A 23,231-nucleotide genomic window follows, 5' to 3' on the forward strand; every position below is an offset into this window, starting at 1 on the left:
TTGACATCAAAAGAGCCGCAGGTTGCCGACCCCTGTTATAAAGGATTTAATATTCATTTGATAGTATGTTTTTTGTGTATATCATTTTCATATGGATGCTCTAGTGTTCTGGGTGAATCCAAGGCTCTCACTAAACTAAATATGGCTATCTCCCATTACCCATTTGTTAAGTAACTGAATCAATTAGTATACAGAGTTTAGGAATTAAAGCACCTATAATGTTCATTATTTCACTTTCAATGTCAGAAAGTCAAATTAGCCTAGCAGGCATGTTGGAATCAAATTTCACCTGCCACATATAGAATGACAATTTTTTTTCTCAAAGTAGTCAAAGGTTCAAGATTTTAAAAATTCATTTGTAGAACTGGGCAAAATTATTCATTTCCAGTGTCTGAAATATATTTTTCTAATAATAGCTTTCAACAATTTTGATGATGTTAATAAATCTGTAAAACTATTGAAAATTTTGGAAACAACAAGAGCTCTTAAACAGAAAAATTTGAAATACTAATAAATAATTGATAACAGCACACATAATTTTTTAACTTTAATTGATTGCAAATATAATACAATGGGCAATAAAAACAATGTACAAAACGACAGATCAGAAAATATACATCTGTTTTTCTTTATGTCAATGATCAAAATATAAATTGAACACACTGTCCACTTAAATAAATACATGTATACACTTTATAATAATTTTCAGTAAAAAATGCAGTAAAAAGCATTGTTTCATTTTCAAGATTTCAGCTGTTCTAATCATACATTAATAATAATACATACCTGAGGTGGTTATTTCCCTTTATTCTATTTTTTTATGAAAAAGATATGCCTTAACAGCCTTTAATAGTCCACCCAAAATAACAATCACTAACACAAGGAAGAAGAAACTTAATGGACCCGTCCCAAGAACAAACATCGAGCAGAGATACGCCAGGCAGATGTAGATCATGGTGTGGTAACTGGCCAGGAAACGTAAGCTGATCCGAGGCTGGTGGGAGCGGATAAGCTGGGCTGTCCGATCGGATATGGGTGAACGAACTCTCCTCAGCTGGTCCTCAGGGTAGGAGGGGGGGATGAGAAACACACGAGCTAAGTAGCCTTTGAAAGATTCATCTTTGTAGGCGTTCTCAAACTCTTTTCTGAACTGTAATAGATAATTTGACAAAGGTAATACATTTCTATAATTATATGGTGTTACAATTTTATATTTGAATATATTGATGAAAATCTGTCATTTAAGTATAAACTGCCTTCCACAAAATGCTTTTATGTATCCTTGATAATATAGGATAGCTAACTTTAGCTGTTTAAAACAGATGCTTTGTAATTGCACATTTCAAATACCAAACATTTTAAAGAGGCTCTGCTTTTGCATTAAAATTTTGAAATTGACAATGACAATTTTTTCATATACTATTCCATCAGGATGAATAACTTTATTTGTTTCTAACAAAGTATCCCAAAGGACAGATTTTTTACTAAATTCCTGTCATTACCCAGTGATTTAATGTCTAAATAGCATAAAGGTTTAAATAATAAAATATGCGCATTAAAAATGTTAATGATCCTAACAATATTAAAAATTTATCATGTTAATGAGACCTGCCATACCATGATCTACACAGTAAATTGTCATAACAGGTGAAATGCCCATACCATGACCAACCTATAAACAATGAGAATTACCCAGGCATAACAACATATAAACAATGAGAATTACCCAGCCATGACCAACCTATAAACAATGAGAATTACCCAGCCATGACCAACCTATAAACAATGAGAATTACCCAGGCATAACAAAATATAAACAATGAGAATTACCCAGCCATGACCAACCTATAAACATTGAGAATTACCCAGCCATGACCAACATATAAACAATGAGAATTCCCCAGGCATGACTTACGTATAAATTAATGAAAGAGCAGAAGTGGAAGAGCAGACGGACCAAAGCCGTGTTCTCATAACTCCTCACGGGCTGGAGCTCTGGGTCTCCTACGTAAAAGCTCTCAAATTTTCTCTCTTTGTTTATCAGCTGTAGGACATAGTTATAAACACATCACATCAGTTGAAGGACATTGTGATAAAATACATCACATCAGATGTAGGACATTGTGATAAAATACATCACATCAGCTGTAGGACATTGTGATAAAATACATCACATCAGCTGTAGGACATTGTGATAAAATACATCACATCAGCTGTAGGACATTGTGATAAAATACATCACATCAGCTGTAGGACATTGTGATAAAATACATCACATCAGCTGTAGGACATTGTGATAAAATACATCACATCAGATGTAGGACATTGTGTTAAAATACATCACATCAGCTGTAGGACATTGTGATAAAATACATCACATCAGCTGTAGGACATTGTGATAAAATACATCACATCAGCTGTAGGACATTGTGATAAAATACATCATTACTAGCTCAAACCAGTTTTTGAAACCACACCACACACTACGTTTATAAACCAGTTGTAACCACACCACACCTTTTCTAAACCAGTTTTTGAAACCACACCACACCACACCCTACCACTTTTAATAACCAGTGTTTTTAACCACATACTACAAATTTTCTAAACCAGTTGTAACTACACCACACACTACCACTTTTAATAAACCAGTTTTTGAAACCACACCACACACTACCACTTTTAATAAACCAGTTTTTGAAACCACACCACACACTAACACTTTTAATAAACCAGTTTTTGAAACCACACCACACACTACCACTTTTAATAAACCAGTCTATGAGACCACACACTACAACTTTTCTAAACCAGTCTATGAGACCACACACTACAACTTTTCTAAACCAGTCTATGAGACCACACACTCCAACTTTTCTAAACTAGTCTATGAGACCACACACTACCACTTTTAACAAACCAGTCTATGAGACCACACACTACAACTTTTCTAAACCAGTCTATGAGACCACACACTACCACTTTTAATAAACCAGTCTATGAGACCACACACTACAAGTTTTCTAAACCAGTCTATGAGACCACACACTCCAACTTTTCTAAACCAGTCTATGAGACCACACACTACAACTTTTCTAAACCAGTCTATGAGACCACACACTCCAACTTTTCTAAACCAGTCTATGAGACCACACACTACCACTTTTAACAAACCAGTCTATGAGACCACACACTACAAGTTTTCTAAACCAGTCTATGAGACCACACACTACCACTTTTAATAAACCAGTCTATGAGACCACACACTACAACTTTTCTAAACCAGTCTATGAGACCACACACTCCAACTTTTCTAAACCAGTCTATGAGACCACACACTACAACTTTTCTAAACCAGTCTATGAGACCACACACTCCAACTTTTCTAAACCAGCCTATGAGACCACACAACACACTACAACTTTTATAAACCAGTCTATGAGACCACACACTCCAACTTTTCTAAACCAGTCTATGAGACCACACACTACAACTTTTATAAACCAGTCTATGAGACCACACACTCCAACTTTTCTAAACCAGTCTATGAGACCACACACTACAACTTTTCTAAACCAGTCTATGAGACCACACACTCCAACTTTTCTAAACCAGCCTATGAGACCACACAACACACTACAACTTTTATAAACCAGTCTATGAGACCACACACTCCAACTTTTCTAAACCAGTCTATGAGACCACACACTCCAACTTTTATAAACCAGTCTATGAGACCACACCACACCCTACCACTTTTAATAAACCAGTCTATGAGACCACACACTGACCTGTCTGCGACCTAAATCTGTGAGTCTGATCCCCATCTCCGTCTCAATACAGTCTGGGTACCTGACCTCAGCATCAGCCAGGTACATGGATTCATTAGCTATGGATGTGCTCAGGTGGGAGTCAACAGGGGGCTCAGAGTCACACAGTGGGTTAGTTAGCTGAAAGTTGAACAAGTGCTTTATATTCGTTTTTGTTATATAAAAAGTCATTTTATTTTTTTGCAATGTTTGTTCCCAAAAGTGTCACTACTGATCAGCATAAACTGTGTGATTTTAAAAATAAGAAAACAAAAAGAAAGGGTAAATTAAATACGAAACAATACAAAATGAAGTATTTACATATTTTATTTACATGTCCAGTAACATTGAGGAGATATTACACCAAAGTTGAAATATGACAAGGTAATTGTCAAGTTAAATTAAGATACACAAAAAAAAACAGCTTATACAACTGTACAAAACAATGATGATACAACGACAGCACAGAAGTGATGATATAACAGCACCGAAGTGAGGATACAACAACAGCACATAAAGTGATGATACAACAACAGCACATAAAGTGATACAACAACAGCACACAAAACTTGATAATACAACAACAGTATGTGAAGTGATACAACAACAGAACATATAACTTGATAATATAACAACAGCACATTAAGTAATACAACAGCATGTGAAGTAATACAACAACATGTAAAGTGATACAACAAAAGCACATATAACTTGATAATACAACAACAGCACAGAAGTTGACAAAACATCAAGAACAGCACAGAAATTGATGCTACTCACATCAAAAACAGTACAAAAGTTGATGATGGATTGCTCCAAATGCCCAGGCAGCCGTTCGTACTCTGGTGTTGAATAAATGCTCTTGGTCCCGCAGAGACCTAACACCTTAGCGAGGATTCCCTTCTTTTTCTTTGAATTTTTGCTGGACGTAGAGGTCATCAGCTGGGTTCTGATCATGTCCAGGGACTCGAACAACTGCTTGACCACTCGAGACATCTGGACAAAGAATGACCGGCTGTATCAGTGTGTTGAGTACTTTAACTTACAAATCAGTGAAAAAAAAATTAACAAGGAAGGAGCTTGCTTGTTGAATTTACTTTCCACTGATGAAAGTCAGGTACCCATCAAAGCTGGGCAGACTCAATGAGGACAGATGGATAAAATTAAAAACTTCAGGTATGGCTGTAATAAACTATACCATTCAGCCACATACACACTAGTTATGCGGTCGCACTATTCTATCGTTGATATACCAAGCAAATGAATTTGCATTTTAGCTGCTACATTGTTATTTTAAGAAAAAATCTAAATTACACTGCTGTTATAGAATTTGGTTTCAAAATTTAGAGAATTAAAACATTCAATGATGCTTTTTGTTAATTTCATCTTTATTAGGGACTAATGAAAATTTACATTCTACTAGTGCATCACTGAAGGAACAAAATATATGAAAATTGTCATTATACTTCATGTCAAATGTAGAAAAGGCTGAAACTTACAGTAAACTTCATAATATGACTGGACTTACAGTTTTCCTCATACTATGACTGTACCTTACACTATACTTCATAACTAGACTAAAGAAAGACTGCAACTTACACTATACTTCATATCTTCGCTAAAGAAAGACTGCAACTTACACTATACTTCATAACTAGACTCAAAACAGACTGCAACTTACACTATACTTCATATCTTCACTAAAGAAAGACTGCAACTTACACTATACTTCATAACTGGACTAAAGAAAGTTTGAAAATTACACTATACTTCATAGCTTTACTAAAGAAAGACTGAAACTTACACTATACTTTATCACTAGACTTACAACAGACTGCAACTTACACTATACTTCATATCTTCGCTAAAGAAAGACTGCAACTTACACTATACTTCATAACTGGACTAAAGAAAGACTGAAACTTAAACTATACTTCATAACTAGACTTAAAACAGACTGCAACTTACACTATACTTCATATCTTCGCTAAAGAAAGACTGAAAATTACACTATACTTCATAACTAGACTTAAAATAGACTGCAACTTACACTATACTTCATATCTTCACTAAAGAAAGACTGGTACTGAAAGTTGGGCCCCTCCAGGTCCAACATCTGTGAGGGTAGAGTGTGTGACATCAGCATGCTGTTGGTGATGTAGCTGTTACCCAGGTCGTTGTGGTGGGGAATGTTGCCAAACAGCTCTAGCTCAGCTGAGATTGACAGTTAGAGGAAATTGTTTCAAATGTTTACGAATAATAAATTTAAGAGCATGGGTGGGTGATGAAAAAAAAAGGTAAATAAAATCCAAGATAGCCGCCATCACCATGAAATTTTCTGCCATTTTTTTTATTTTTAGACTTAACTCTTTGAGTCATAACCATTTGCTAAATATTTAGAAATAAGCATTTTGGTTATTTTGGTTTTCATCACCCGCCCATGCCCTTAAAAGTAACTAATAGTTTTCGAGTATCAACTTGTTAAGTGCTTAAGAAAACTGTGTTTAAGAATATCAACTTTTAAACTTTAAATTGTTTTAAATTTTTAAATTTAGGCCTGTATAAAAATATATTTATTAATTAGAACTTGGTTAGAATTTCTTTTAAAGAGCTGTGACATTTAACACTTTATTTAACTAGTTGAATTTTGTTTTATTCTTTAACTTGCTATGTGCTTGACAATTGCTAGTTAGTAAAAGTATGTCACTACTACTGCCCTATGGAGAGCATCATTACATCACGTTTTCTTCCAGTTTTTTTTTAACATTACAAATTCCTTAAAAAAAGGTTAAATCTTTGGTTATCCCTTCCCCATTTTTAAAAATAAAAATTCCTGAAATTCCTAAGTATAGCGTTCATTTTGTTTTATTAAAAAAAATAAACTTTCCAAACACCCAACATTAAACATTTTAAGTAAGATAGTTAGATAAGTAAACAAGGAATTTAAAACTAATGATCTATGTAGTCTCACCTTTATAAATCAATTTAGTTAAATTAGGAAGACTCAATATCTGTAAACAAAAAAAAAACATAAAACATGCTATTAAAAGAAAATAAACATGCTTTTGTCACAACATGAAATGGTGGCTTGGATAGGAATATCTTCTGGTCTTTATAAACCAAATCCAATACTTTAACTGAATACATTATATCAACCATCTTACCCTAGGCACCCAACACAGATTACATGATGTCAACCATCTTACCCTAGACACCCCCACACATTACATGATGTCAACCATCTTACCCTAGACACCCCACACACAGATTACATGTCAATGATCTAACCCTAGACACCCAACACACATTACATGATGTCAACCATCTTACCCTAGACACCCAACACACAGATTACATGTCAATGATCTAACCCTAGACACCCAACACACATTACATGATGTCAACCATCTTACCCTAGACACCCAACACACAGATTACATGTCAATGATCTAACCCTAGACACCCAACACACATTACATGATGTCAACCATCTTACCCTAGACACCCAACACACAGATTACATGTCAATGATCTAACCCTAGACACCCAACACACATTACATGATGTCAACCATCTTACCCTAGACACCCCACACACAGATTACATGTCAATGATCTAACCCTAGACACCCAACACACATTACATGATGTCAACCATCTTACCCTAGACAACCCACACACATAACATGTCAACCATCTTAACCTAGACACCCCTCACATATATGTCAACCATCTTACCCTAGACAACCCACACACATAACATGTCAACCATCTTACCCTAGACAACCCACACACATAACATGTCAACCATCTTAACCTAGACACCCCTCACATATATGTCAACCATCTTACCCTAGACAACCCACACACATAACATGTCAACCATCTTACCCTAGACACCCCTCACATATATGTCAACCATCTTACCCTAGACAACCCACACACATAACATGTCAACCATCTTACCCTAGACACCCAACACACACATAACATGTCAACCATCTTACCCTAGACACCCAACACACACATAACATGTCAACCATCTTACCCTAAACACCCAACACACACATAACATGTCAACCATCTTACCCTAGACACCCAACACACATAACATGTCAACCATCTTACCCTAGACACCCAACACACACATAACATGTCAACCATCTTACCCTAGACACCCAACACACACATAACATGTCAACCATCTTACCCTAGACACCCAACACACACATAACATGTCAACCATCTTACCCTAGACACCCAACACACACATAACATGTCAACCATCTTACCCTAAACACCCAACACACACATAACATGTCAACCATCTTACCCTAGACACCCCTCACACCCACATTACACAACAACCATCTTACCCTAGACAACCCACACACATTACATGATGTCAACCATCTAACCCTAGACACCTCATGCACAGATTATATTATGTCAACCCTCTTACCTCAAACAACCCACACACATTACATCATACCAACCATCTTACACTAGACACCCCACACACATTACATGTCAACCATCTTACCCTAGACACCCAACACACATAACATGTCAACCATCTTACCCTAGACACCCAACACACACATAACATGTCAACCATCTTACCCTAGACACCCAACACACACATAACATGTCAACCATCTTACCCTAGACACCCCACACACACATAACATGTCAACCATCTTACCCTAGACACCCAACACACACATAACATGTCAACCATCTTACCCTAAACACCCAACACACACATAACATGTCAACCATCTTACCCTAGACACCCAACACACACATAACATGTCAACCATCTTACCCTAGACACCCAACACACACATAACATGTCAACCATCTTACCCTAGACACCCCTCACACCCACATTACACAACAACCATCTTACCCTAGACAACCCACACACATTACATGATGTCAACCATCTAACCCTAGACACCTCATGCACAGATTATATTATGTCAACCCTCTTACTTCAAACAACCCACACACATTACATCATACCAACCATCTTACACTAGACACCCCACACACATTACATGTCAACCATCTTACCCTAGACACCCCCACACATAACATGTCAACCATCTTACCCTAGACACCCAACACACACATAACATGTCAACCATCTTAACCTAGACACCCAACACACACATAACATGTCAACCATCTTACCCTAGACACCCCTCACACACATTACATGTCAACCATCTTACCCTAGACCCAGATTACATGTCAACCATCTTACCCTAGACCCAGATTACATGTCAACCATCTTACCCTAGACCCAGATTACATGTCAACCATCTTACCCTAGACCCAGATTAAATGTCAACCATCTTACCCTAGACCCAGATTACATGTCAACCATATTACCCTAGACACCCCTCACTCACATTACATGTCAACCATCTTACCCTAGACACCCTGTACACCATATAGGCACTGTACGGAGATGACAAGTCCATCCTGAAGACACGCGGGATAAAATCAGACAGCAGTGCTGTATAAAACAACAAATTCTCTTCCACAAAGCGCTCCCTGGAAAAAAAAACAACACATCTAGTAATAAGAGAATTTACATCACAAGATTTGAAACCGAAACCTTACCCAAGACCCAACCCAAATATTGATGGAGTTGCCACGGCAACAGTTTTGCTTCAACCAGACACTTGCTTAAGGGGAGTTGTATTAAGTAAAAAAAATTATGAAAAACTGATCAAGCTGCAAAAAATTTTAAAAGGAGTTTTCGTATCTGAGTCACATCAAAGATTATAACAGCCCAAGTCTAATTTATCAATGGCTATTTATTTCTACTTTTGTGTTTGCTTTGATGCCTCATGTAGAGTTCAGATGTAACATTTAATATAACATGGTTAGTTTTTGTTAATAGAATTGAAAAATCCAAAACACCTTCCCTGGAAATGGACTAACGGGTAGATTACAATCTAGAACTAACAACCAGCAATAATTAAAAACAAGCATTGATTTCAAGTCAACATTTACTTTTAAATTAGAGGGTGTGGCCTAGCTGTAGGGAGTTAGACTGCTAACCCGAAAGTCTCGAGTTCAAATCCGGGTGCAAGTTAGTAGAACATCCCTTAGTCTACACAGCTCTGATGGGCACTATCCCTTCATATACCAAGGTCTCTGAAACATATGAACTCTACTTCATCTGCCCCATGGGTCTTGGGCACAAACGGGAAAAGATGATTTCTCCATAACCTGACACTTGTAAAACAAGAAGAAACATTTGGGCTAGTTACCATCTGTTTTCCACAAATTTGACCTGCTCTGATGACTCTGGGTGTTGGACTGCAATGATCACTCCTTTAGCAAAGTTCTTGTATCGCCAGGGCTGTATGTAGCTCAGCCATGTCTCAAGGACCTGGGCAAACATGGGCATGGGGGTTAGTGCAGGGTGTGTGGTCAGTGTGGTGAGTAGGATGGTATTGTATGGTCAGTTAAGTGGTGTGGTGAGTAGGATGGTGTTGTATGGTCAGTTAGGTAGTGTGGTGAGTAGGATGGTGTTGTATGGTCAGTTAGTGTGGTGAGTAGGATGGTGTTGTATGGTCAGTTAGCAGGTGTGGTGAGTAGGATGGTGTTGTATGGTCAGTTAGCAGGTGTGGTGAGTAGGATGGTGTTGTATGGTCAGTTAGCAGGTGTGGTGAGTAGGATGGTGTTGTATGGTCAGTTAGGTGGTGTGGTGAGTAGGATGGTGTTGTATGGTCAGTTAGGTAGTGTGGTGAGTAGGATGGTGTTGTATGGTCAGTTAGTGTGGTGAGTAGGATGGTGTTGTATGGTCAGTTAGCAGGTGTGGTGAGTAGGATGGTGTTGTATGGTCAGTTAGCAGGTGTGGTGAGTAGGATGGTGTTGTATGGTCAGTTAGCAGGTGTGGTGAGTAGGATGGTGTTGTATGGTCAGTTAGGTGGTGTGGTGAGTAGGATGGTGTTGTATGGTCAGTTAGTGTGGTGAGTAGGATGGTGTTGTATGGTCAGTTAGGTAGTGTGGTGAGTAGGATGGTGTTGTATGGTCAGTTAGGTAGTGTGGTGAGTAGGATGGTGTTGTATGGTCAGTTAGGTAGTGTGGTGAGTAGGATGGTGTTGTATGGTCAGTTAGGTGGTGTGGTGAGTAGGATGGTGTATGGTCAGTTAGGTGGTGTGGTGAGTAGGATGGCATTGTATGGTCAGTTAGGTAGTGTGGTGAGTAGGATGGTGTTGTATGGTCAGTTAGGTGGAGTGGTGAGTGGGGTAGTGTGGGATGAATGAGGTGGAATGTTCAGCAGAGTACGGTGGTGTCTGGGGTTGTGTTGTGTTATGTTTAGTGGGGAAGTGTGGTATACGATGTGTTATGTTCAGTGGATTGGTGTGGTGTCTGGGGTTGTGTTGTGGTATATTCAGTGGAGAAGTATGGTGTGTGCAGTGTTAGGTTCAGTGAGGAGGTGTGATGTGTGGGGTAGTTTGGTGTGGTGTCTGTGATTGTGGGGGTGTTATGTTCAGCGGTGAAGTCAGTGGTGCATAAGACAGTAAAATATACAGATTTTTTTAAAAACCTAATAAGAGTTTGATTTCTTCATCTTTAATGAAATAAGTCCTAATAATTACAAGACAAGTCAATAAGGACAGTTAAGCATTGTAAAAAACCACACATCTTTTACATGCAAGATGGTCACAAAGCTAAATTCAAACTCTGCATTGACCATCAGGCCAAAAAAGTAACTTAGAACAACAGATCTTTCCTTATGTATTGGTTTGATTACAACAGACAGCTTTCAAGAACCTGACAGGAATTAGATATAAGAATGTTAAGTTTTCACAAGCCTAAACAACAGGCAAATGAGACCAGTACTCACCATTCTAAACAGAAATGCTTAGCTGGCCTATATTTATATGAGAGCAGTACTCACCATTCTAAAGCAGGAATCTAGAGGCCACCTGTTGAACCCATGCCTCAAAAAAGTGTAGAGTTTCTTCTGAAGTATGTGGGGAATCACTGATCTGATGAGGCGACAATTAAATAATTACTAGCAGTTTAAAAACTGGAACTACATTACAGTAATATCAGCTGTTTAAAATCTTAAACTAGATCAATAAAATAATGACTAGCAGTTTAAAAACTGGAACTACATTACAGTAATGTCAGCAGTTTAAAATCTAAAAACTAGATCAATAAAATAATGACTAGAGGTTTAAAACTAAAACTAGTGCAATTAAATAATGACTAGTAGTTTAAAAATTAAATGACATTAAAATAATAACCAGCAGTTTAAAGCTAAAACTAGAATAAAATAATGACTAGCAATTTTATATATAAAAACTACAGAATTAAAATAAGGACCAGCAGTTTAAAAACTACAATAATAATGTATTGAAAAAGAGTTATATATCAGTTGTTATGCAGCGTAGGTAGTGAGAAAAATTTAGGGACAAACAAATTCTGGTCTCAGAGAGTTAAAATAATAACCTGCAGTTTAAAATTTTTTAAAGTACACTACACAAAAATCAAAATGTTTTACTACTAAGTTAGCTCTCACTAATATGTTTAATACTTAGTTGGGCTACACTGACTAAGCCAATAAACCTTAGCAATATTTTTCTCTTTGATTTTCAATTCAAAATCTAAAACAAAGTCAGACCATCAATTGAAGTTACTGCTACCTTTTGAACTGGTCAAGGGGAGAGTGAACAGTTTGTTGGTAAGGGGAGGTAATAATCGATGTTGCACTATTTGCAAAGTAATGCAAATATTTGACCAGTAGTCTAACCATTTTGACATGATTCATAGTGGGCAGGAAATGTTCCTGAAAAATAAAACAAAAATAATTTAGTTTACAAAATCTATTGAATTAATTATGTTTGATAAGTGGTGCTTAAATTCTAATTTATTACCACGAATGTAATCACCTTCAAATGTTAATTATAAACTATTTCTAATACAGTTACAAGTTACTTACAAACCTTTTTTGTAAACTGGTAATGAAAAATAAAAAACTTTTGATAAAATTATGCACCCGTGTTCTATTTGTCACAAAGTGCAACCAGCCTCAAATTTGAGGTATTTCTTTTAGTCAAAATAAAATAACTAAAATCTAGCAATAAGACTCAATATATGCTTTAAAGGAAGTTATGGATGCCAATGCAGGTCAAATAAATATTAAAATATCTAACTACATAACATACATAAAATGCATATATATATATATATATATATATATATATATATATATATATATATATATATATATATATATATAGCCTATATATATATATATCTATATATATATATATAGCCTATATATATATCTATATATCTATATATATATATATATATATATATAGCCTATATATATATATATATATATATATATATATAGCCTATCTATATATCTATATATTATATATATATATATATATATATATATATATATATATATATATATATATATATATATATATATATATATATATATATATATATATATATACACACATGCTAATTGTTAAAGATGTTGATAGCAAAGTATTTCTCCCATCACAGAATAAACTGTAATTGTAAACCAAATATTTTAAGATCAAAGCAAAGCTGACCATTTTAGGGACATGCACCTTGATGTAAAAGGTTATATAGAAACAAGAACTGGATATTACATTTAAAAAAAAAGATTTTAGAGTTTCAAAACGGTTTTCAGATTAAAAATGAAGAGGAAAAAAAAACCTAGCCGAAGAGTACCAGTATATCTAGCTTAAGGACTGGTCAAAAAGGATACAAAAATAAGACAATTTTTAAAAGGATAGTAATATGTAAGAACCTAGCCAGACCTAAACAAAATACAGAATACACATCTTTGTTCTACGATACCATACAGCATAGATAATTTAACAAAATAAAGAAAAAAGAAAAACTATGTATTACAAATCAGTACAAACTTTTAATATTAGAATCTGTTCTTGATTTAGTTTGTAAAGAGTAACTGATTGTAAATGAAACACAAAAAAAAAAGATTTATTACAATATTATGCATTACACTTTTAGGATAGAATCCAAAATTAGAAACCATTCATGAAACGATGCATTGATTAACTGATTAGTTAATTTTTAAAAAGTTTAGTATTCAGGCTGTTTTATTTATGTGTTGAGAGAAGCACTACAGAAATGAACAGAAATATGAATTTAATAATTATTTAACTAATATAAAATATCTTTATTTTTAAAAAAAAATGGCATTCTGGTTATTTGGTTTTCAACAAAATTGAAACAAAACAAAATACTACACAAGTAAGCACTGTTCCATTAATAAACCAAACGGTATGTTGAAAATGCAAAACTAAATAAACCTGGCCATAAAACTTGGAAGACAATGCAGAGGGCTGAGAGTATATGCAAATCTCCACCAATACTTACAAGTATAGACTGAAATGGATCTCTATAAAACATATCTGGAACCTTAACGAATGAATTAAAAAATGGTCATTTCTAGTATGAAATTACCATGTAACTGTAAGAAATCTATGTACATGAGTTATTATTTTAATTTAAACATGAAGATATTGTTTAACATAAATCAATGCAAAAAGTACTATAACTGTGCTTGGATTACAAGATTTGTCTGCTGTGAACATATCAGTGTCAGAATTTAAAATTTATTGTGTTCATGTGCAATAGGCCAGAATACTTTTTAACGTTTACTAATGATAAAATTAACTCTAGACAGAGAGTTAAAGCCACTAAAATATGGTGTATAAAACATATGTTACTGTATTTGGGGCTTTTTGTCTACAAACTTTAACCCTGTCATTTAACAGAGCATAATATCTATAATAATAGTTTCGCTGTCTGTCTGACAAGAACGCTCTTGTCTGACAAGAACGCTCTGTCAATATAATAATAGTTTCGCTGTCTGTCTGACAAGAACGCTCTGTCTGACAAGAACGCTCTAGAGAAAACACAAGCAATTTAAAAACATGCATAGTATTTCGAAAAACGAAGTATGACGTCGACACATTTAGCACAGAGTAGAAAATAATCTCAAGGCGGAAAGTGCACACAGTAATATAATGACGTCATTGATTATCGCGTAAACATTGAATAAAAAGGAAATGTTGTCTAATCTAAATGGTTTGCGTGAAGAGTTTCTTGCATACAATTCTTCGGGTAGGGGCGAAGCCCCCCCCCCACCTTCGGCTAAAGAACGTCTGAGCCCCCCCCCCCCCCCCCCTCCCCAACTCAAAAGAAATTTCCTCATCGATACTCTATAATAAAATTACCGCCTAATTAATGTGTCTAATCTAAAAAGTGGTTTTCTTGCAATTTCTTTAATGAAATTCTTTGGGTAGTGGCTAAGCGCGACACCAGTGTTTCTTTCAGACTTTTTCCTCCCCGGAGAGGGGTGGGGGTAATTGAAATTTTCGGGGGCGGGGGTAGAATTTTCGGGAAGGGGGGCGGACACTGGAAAAAGTATATAATTATATTTCGTTGAATGGGACGGTAGACATGATTTTTTTGGGAGTGGGGGGTGGGGGTAGGGGGTGGGGGGGGGGGGGGGGGGGGGGGGGGGTTGGGGGTGGTGTGTGTGTGGGGGGGGTGGTGTGTGTGGGGGGTGGGGTGGGGTGGTTTCCTCATCGATACTCTATAATAAAATTACCGCCTAATTAATGTGTCTAATCTAAAAAGTGGTTTTCTCGCAATTTCTTTAATGCAATTCTTCGCGTAGTGGCTAAGCTCGACACCAGTGTTTCTTTCAGACTTTTTCCTCCCCGGAGAGGGGTGGGGGGTACTTGAAATTTTCGAGGGCCGGGGGTAGAATTTTCGGGGAGGGGGCGGACACTGGAAAAAGTATATAATTATATTTCGTTGAATGGGACGGTAGACATGTTTTTTTGGGGGTGGGGGGGGTGGTGTGTGGGGTGGGTGGGGGTGGGAGGGGTGGGGGTGGGGCGTGGTGTGTGTGGGGGGTGGGTTGGTTTTAGTTTAGAGAAAAGAGACAGCACTATCAACCTAGCGCCCGGTGTATCCTTCCTCAACGGGCCATTTTTCTCGTTTAAATAATAAGTTCAGATTTTTAAAATAGATAACTGGCATCAACAATAATAGAGTCAACAAAACTTCATAAAATCAAGAAATAACAGAAACTAACAGAAAACACGGTTGAAAAATTTTTCAATCAGAAAACATATAGGTCACAAAAACTATCTTAGTTATCTACCTGGAAACAAAACTAAACATTGCAATCACCTAAACCTAGTTTCTACATTTCAAACATATTCTTGTAAGAATAAGGACAAGTCTCAAAGGAAAAAATCACAACTTTTGGGGAAATGTATGCTTAATATTAAGCATCAAATAGCCCCCCCCCCCCTCCCCCATATCATTATTTTAAACTATAATGTCAACAGAAACGTTAAATATTGGGTGAAAATGTGTATTTTGTATTAATACCAATCCAACGAGCAAATTTGTCACTTAATAATCAATGTATTTTTTTAAAATCTTTTGTGAACATTTTTTAAACTGAATCATGACTATTTCAATTACAAAATATTTGTTTTGTGTTAAATTTAATTTATGAACAATTACAATGAATAATTACATCAAAACATCATCAAATCTAATTATAATAATGAAATATTCACAAAATTGTATACTCATGCCAGTTCCATAAGACATTTATTCTGCAATAGTCTAACATGAAAATAAAAGATTAACATTCAAAAAGTAAAATGTTTTTTTCTTACCTGAAATCCACTAGAATAAGCGTGCGTTTCATTTGAATTTAATGAGTTTTGATTCAGCCAAAACTCAGTTAGGACCTGAAACATATATGGAATCATCAAACACCATTATTACAAAACGCATTGTCTCTTACACAAAACTAGTAGATATCTATGTGTTATCTGTATTGTACTAATCAATGTATTATATATATTTAGAAATAGTTTCTCTATAATTGATATAACTATTTTTTACAGAATGCATTTTTAGTCAAGGGAAAAAATACTTTCAACATTCAAATCCAAATAAACAGATAGGCCTACAGATTAAAAAATATTGTATTTTTCTACATTAAATAAAGTACCAATGATCTTCTAACTTGTTAGTATTGCATTATAAAATACATAAAAATTAATCTTACTACTGGATCACTTAAAAATTAAATGGTACTAAAAATAAAAATATGTTAACACACAAAAATAGAGAAATTAAAATGAATCTAAAACTAAAACCTGTAAAAGTGTTTCCGAGCGCCAGATTTCAGTTTCCGCTTGATCATACACTGGCATGCTCTGCATGTGCTGTTTCTGGGCATTGATAAAACTGGTCTTAAACAAGCTTCTGTTATTGTTACCAGCATTCAAATATGGGGCCTGTCCAGTGCTGTAGCTGTATGGACGTCTGAGGAAATAAGACCATTTGACATTTTAAAATAAAATACACTGATTTAATTATTATTCTTCAAATACTGTTAAATAAAGAAATTTGATAAAATATTTTTCTTAATAAGTATTTTTTTAAAGTTTTTCAGTATAGATTTACAATTTTTAATTTAATTTAATCTAATCTATCAATTCATACATCGTTAAATTAAATTAAATTAAATTAAATTAAATTAAATTAAATTAAATTAAATTAAATTAAATTAAATTAAATTAAATTAAATTAAATTAAATTAAATTAAATTAAATTAAATTAAATATTCACAGACTGTGTACGATGGATATGAAAACTTCCCACAAACCCTTGTGTCTGTGTGATGATAGGTGGCCTCCCAGTGGAACTGCTGTGTGGTATGCTGGGAAGGGAGTTCTTGTCACACGGGAAAAAGTAGATCAACAAACTGTCGATGATGGTGGGATAAATATACTCATAGAGATCACTCCAGCTTTGATTTCTGGCACGCCACACTGGACTCACCAATGCAAAAGCAAGGTGAAAGATATAAAATTCAAACGCATGTGCATGAAGTCAAGGATACAACAGTCAGAACAAGCTAAGTAATTATGAAGACATATCTATAGATTTAAAAGAAATTATCAATAATATGTACTTGAGCACAAAAACAAATGTGGGTAATCTTTTTCTTATTGTTTTTCTTATTAATAATTATCAAAGTTAAAACTAATGCTGCACAAAATTTTGAGATTTTTAACTTTCTAAACTACACTAATTAAGATAATTTCTATAATCAGCATCTTTTTTTTTTTTTTTTTTTAAAAGGATATTTAACACAAGTACAGCAGGCCTGAAGTTCTGTGTCTGTAGTTTGTTAGCATAGAAGGAAGGGATGGCACCACTTTCAATCATTTGCCTAGCAGGAGCCTGGGAACAGATTGAATTCAATGAACACTTCATTCAGTGGGCAAGTGCTGTCTAAATTTCTCTGGTTCACAACAGGGGATTGGTAGGTAGTGAGAGCGTAAGGCAAAACATAGCAGTCTTTCAATAGCTTCATGCTAAATTTTTTGTGGTAATCTTAATAGGCGCTAGAATTCATGATTAGAATAGAAAGTACTAGGGATCGGACACTGATAATATGTTGATATTTGTTTTTGAGGCTGTAGCGTTTCTCATCCAGTATTGATAGACAACTGAGTTAAAGCAGTTGGGTACTGTACTGTCTACACAACCTCCTAAAATATCTTGCCAAAGACACAGATGAATTCTACTTTATTTAGTCTATTTCAAATGGATATTTTGTTTTTATGATAAAAAGTTATGACATCATCTGTACATCAAAAAATAAAATGTTAGTGAACAGAGCATTAAAATAAAACATGGGCATTAGTATACTACTGTGAAAATAGTAAACAATGTTTCACAAGCTAAAGAGTGAAAATTTATGACAACTTACTGGTATGTACTTCAATGGGAACTCATACAGTGCAGAAGAGTCATTGTGCAAACTGTTAACAACTTTCATCATAGGACCTTCCGGAGCCAAAAGTGCTCGTACGCAATCAAACAGTTCTGATTGGTAATGTCGATGTATTTTGTCCAGCTGCCATCCCTGATTCTGGTCTCGTTCAAAATCAAATATCTCATGGACAATGAAAGAAAAGGAGGATTTTAATTCCTGTTGAGAAGAGAAATGAAAAATAAATGTTTACAGTAATTTTTTTATATAGGCTTAAACAAAGAAATTTTATATTAAATAAACTATAAGAAATGGTGCTAAATCACAAGTTAATGTTTAATAATTACCCTCCCCTCTTTCAGAATACATATTAGACCCATACTTATATACATCACTGCTAACCCTTTCCATATCCCTTATTTATCTCAAATGATTGAGGGGGGAAAGGGTATTGTCCTACCATTAATGTTACAAGCAGTTAGGGTTAGGTTTATCCATTACCTTAATACTTGTACCACGCAGAATTTCATCCACCAACTGTACTTTATGTAGCAATGGTTTGCTTTGTGCAGCATTGATGTGCTCCTAAGATAGATAAACAAGTTGTCAGAAATCAAGTTTTAAATAGCTTTAAACAGACATTTCAGTACAAAATCCTCGTTTAAAAATGCAACAGAGGTGCAATTAACATAGATTAAAAGGACAATCTTCACAGCTGACTTGAATATTTATTTGTTTTAAATTTAATGCAACATTTAAATGTCACATGTCATTGCATTTTTTTTACTGTCTTACTAATCTATTCAATATGGCTATTCTCAGATTTTAATTATTGTACAAAGGCCTATCTATACTATAATCTTTAGGCATAAATAAAATACACTATTTTTTCTACTGAAATTGTCTCAAAATTATATAAAAGGCCCATTAAACATTTTTTTAAAACATGTTAATGAATGCTATTAAAATAACTATGGTTATAAAAATCAGTATGATTTTTGTTGGACTTAACTTAAGATTGGATGTAGCACCCCCCCCCCCCCCCCATTTAAAATTTAATGTTTCTGGTATTTTCTGTAACTAAACAAATTTCTTTTAAAAATAATTTGGTTGTTTACATTTTATCACAGAAACTGCAAACAAAAATGGCTGAACAGGTCACTGTTATGTGGTTTAAAATAAAAAATTGTAAGCCTATCGGTAAAATTTTGAGTACAAACTACTATGAGTTTTTATAATTAATTTATATATAATCATAGGCATAATCAACAATTGTCTTACTAAAGTGAAACTTCTGGTTATAACTTAGACTTGATGACAATAAATAGAAATGTAGCCTTAAACTAAAAAAATTATTTTCACGTCCACTTGGTTTGCAACTTTTATAACAATGATTCTAACATATTAAATTTCTAATTATCTTTTTACGCCGGCTAGATGGTAAAATCGAATAAAAAATTGATTTTTAAATTTTATCCATCTCAACAATAATGATGGAAAGATTCTCATTGATGGCTATTTAGAATTTACCTAAGCCTAATTATTAGGCTTAGGTAAATTCTAAATGATGAAAATTTCATAATGATTTATTTTTATAAAAATGTATTAATATTAGCTAGCACTAGTAAACTAAGCCAATTTAGCATATTTTAACTTTCTGTGCAAAGTCATTATTACTGAAAAAAATTCTAAAGTCAGATCAGACTGTGGCACCCTACACTGAAGGAAAAAATATTTGACCTGTGACTTTCATTAATTAAAACAGTATTTACTTATTTTTTTTTTTTTATTATTTGTAAACATGTGCTTAATCTTACCACTTACCCAAATAAGTAATAAAAATTTGAAAATTAATTTTAATTACTGTTGTTAAGTGAGATGAACAGCTTAATAAAAACATGCTTTCTTGAGGGGGTGTGACCAGGGTGTGGCACATCGCAATTAGAACTTTATATTTTTGTGTTTTATGACTATGTTTGTACACAATTAGCATGCTATGCTTTTGTAAACGATCATCAATGAATAAAGCGTAAACATTCTATTTTTAGGTATGAAATTAAAAAACAGTCATAAATCTAGCCAAATGATTGGATTCTTGCGCTGCACACATTTTCCAGCGCCTCATTTTCACCAAACAAGATTATAATAAAATGGCATTATTGAGTGGTGATCGTTTTCCCACGAACACATCTCATAAACCCTATAAATTATTACCAGTTAATTGTAATGTGTGTAAAATTGAAGCTTTCAAGTTTAATCCCCACATAGTTTGGTTTGATATAGAAGCGTTATTTTAGAGTTATTTGATTTGAAAGACAAGAATACATTGAGCTATTTTCACTTAGGCGCCGCTTGCGAGGACAAACAAAGAAATTAGGTCAAAAGTAGATCTGACTATTCTTAAATAGTAGTATTTCTCACTAGCCCGGGGGCGTGGCCGGTTGCTAACAACAATATGGCGTACGGATCGGATGCATGACTTCCGACGATTTTTCGTCTTAGTTACAGAGACCTTCTTAGAATTACTTTTAAAAATGTTTATCACGAGTAAAATGGCGGGTTTTCACGTTATAAAAACATGCTATAGGTGGCAAGGCTAAATATGCCAGAAAAGCATTTTAAAATTTGCTTTGGAGAATGAAGGCTAAATTTAAAAGTCGGTCTCATTAAAATTAATAGAACTTCTAAAATATCAGCCCGGAGGTCACAAAAATGAATTGGAGGTTGTAGAATTATTAGTTTTATCATTATATGAAGAAATAAATCAAATATTGCATGCACTTTTTAAAATAAGACACGACTTTTGAATGACAACCAAATTTATTTATTTTTTTAAACCACGTGACCGCTATTTGATGATCACTAGTGGGGAACTCTGGGTACATGGCCACTTAAAAAGTCTAACTTATTTGTGGTTTTCTTTACGTTCAAGCTTAAGAAGAGTTGTCATGGAGAGGTGTGTTGGCCATGGCAGTGAGTGTCAATAAATATTAAATTAAGTAATTTAGTTTAAAATGAACTAAAAACTTCAAAATTAGTGCCTAATGGATTAAATATGGATGTCTATCATTCAGTAGTCATGTTTAATTTGAAATTTGGGTAAATTCTAGATTTAGTAAGAAAAACTATTAAATAGCAGACTTAAATAGAAACGGATAGTTCCGATTTCTAAAATTAACAATGGAATCGTAATCATTAGCTTTAGCCTTTATCCCTCTACCGTTTAGTGAAAGCGAAACTGGTCGCCATTTTAGTAAGCGCATGAGCCGTGAGATGCCACGAAAATGACAAACCCGGAAGCGTTGAATCAAACTGCCAACTTAGAATTAGAATCAAGAATCAGCCTTTTAATTTTTTTATGTGCAGCGTCATGAAAAATTGAAAAAGAAAATGATTTGTGATTGTGCTTGGAAATCTTGATGGAAGGAATGCCCATCTGCCTAGAAACAGTTTTTTTCAATTTTACTGTACTTTAAAAAAAAATTAATGAATTTCAGTTACCTGCCACACTACAATACAAGCTACAGTCACCCCCCTCCCCCTGCCTGTGAGTGTGACCTGACTAGAGAGCCGGCACTGTAGAATTAGTGTTGGCAAACAGTTTTTAGATGTAGAGACCACAAGTGACATTTACTAATTATCTTACGTTATAGATATCGTAATACCATAAATAGTATTATTATTAATAAAATTAAGTGAAAGAAATGAGTCTATTAATTAAATTGGAAAAACAACATACGATAACTGTGTTGTAAGCCGCCATGTTGTTTAATATAGAAAAATCCAACTTTTGTATTCACCGCGCAAAAAGAGTTGACAATTTTTTTTTCGCACTTTTAATAGAAACGGCGATGTACGGTTTTTTTTTGTACGTAAAATTTCTTTACTAACTAAACATTAATTATTATTGATCCGCTAGAGGGAAAAAGGTAAACAATTATAGAGTATTGGTCAAATTGTTTAAAAAAATGTCATTTGTTGTAGGCATTACGAATTGGTAAAATGATAGTGCCCGAATCGATTGATTTTTATAAAGCAGTCATCTGTAGTCTGCTAACAGTAGCCATTAGAGATTTTTTTTAATGTATTAATCTCATTCCTGAGGTTTAGCCTTTTTAAATCTCATCTATATATATAATATCTTCTCAGAGACGATAGAAAACACCAAGCTGTAAGCGCGCTCCCTACCACCCCCACATGGTCTGGTGAGCTGTGGTTCACGCTAAATGTTTACAATCTTAGAGCCGGATAATTTAGTTTGAAACGATTTTAAACTTAGGGTAGGTAACTAAGAGCAGTTTACTTTTACGGGGGGTGGGGGGGGGGGGGGTTATCGTCCTTAACGAGCTACTGATAGTGTTTTAAAGCAAATATTTTCAGTGGCAGCGTTGGTACTGTCGAATTCAAAAATTATGAATTACTGAAAAGTAGAAAATAAAACAACTAAATAGCGGCATGTGATATGCCGCGGGTCGGTTCGTTTTTTTTTATTTTGTTAATGGACTGTCATTTTATGAAGATAAAACAGGTAATTTTTTTCAATCACATAGA

At 34.6% G+C, this 23,231-nt stretch overlaps 1 protein-coding gene across 1 annotated transcript; it reads right to left on the minus strand.

Moving 5' to 3' along the window:
• Positions 1-561: 561 nt before the first annotated feature.
• On the minus strand, positions 562-22,449 carry LOC131933258 (sphingomyelin phosphodiesterase 4). The gene is made up of 18 exons (XM_059290041.1): positions 22,420-22,449; positions 19,182-19,265; positions 18,678-18,899; positions 18,049-18,145; positions 17,565-17,781; positions 17,053-17,221; positions 16,564-16,638; positions 14,234-14,275; positions 12,490-12,632; positions 11,739-11,829; positions 10,099-10,220; positions 9,250-9,373; positions 6,781-6,820; positions 5,860-6,023; positions 4,590-4,805; positions 3,792-3,950; positions 1,916-2,044; positions 562-1,150 (listed from the first exon to the last, which is right to left on the minus strand). The coding sequence occupies exons 1-18, from the start codon at positions 22,441-22,443 to the stop codon at positions 806-808; spliced, it is 2,463 nt and encodes an 820-aa protein (XP_059146024.1). The 5' UTR covers positions 22,444-22,449; the 3' UTR covers positions 562-805.
• Positions 22,450-23,231: the final 782 nt, after the last annotated feature.

The sequence above is a fragment of the Physella acuta genome, unplaced genomic scaffold (assembly GCF_028476545.2).
Source record: "Physella acuta isolate Inbredline_101_S28 unplaced genomic scaffold, ASM2847654v3 ptg002422l, whole genome shotgun sequence".
NCBI lineage: Eukaryota > Metazoa > Mollusca > Gastropoda > Physidae > Physella > Physella acuta.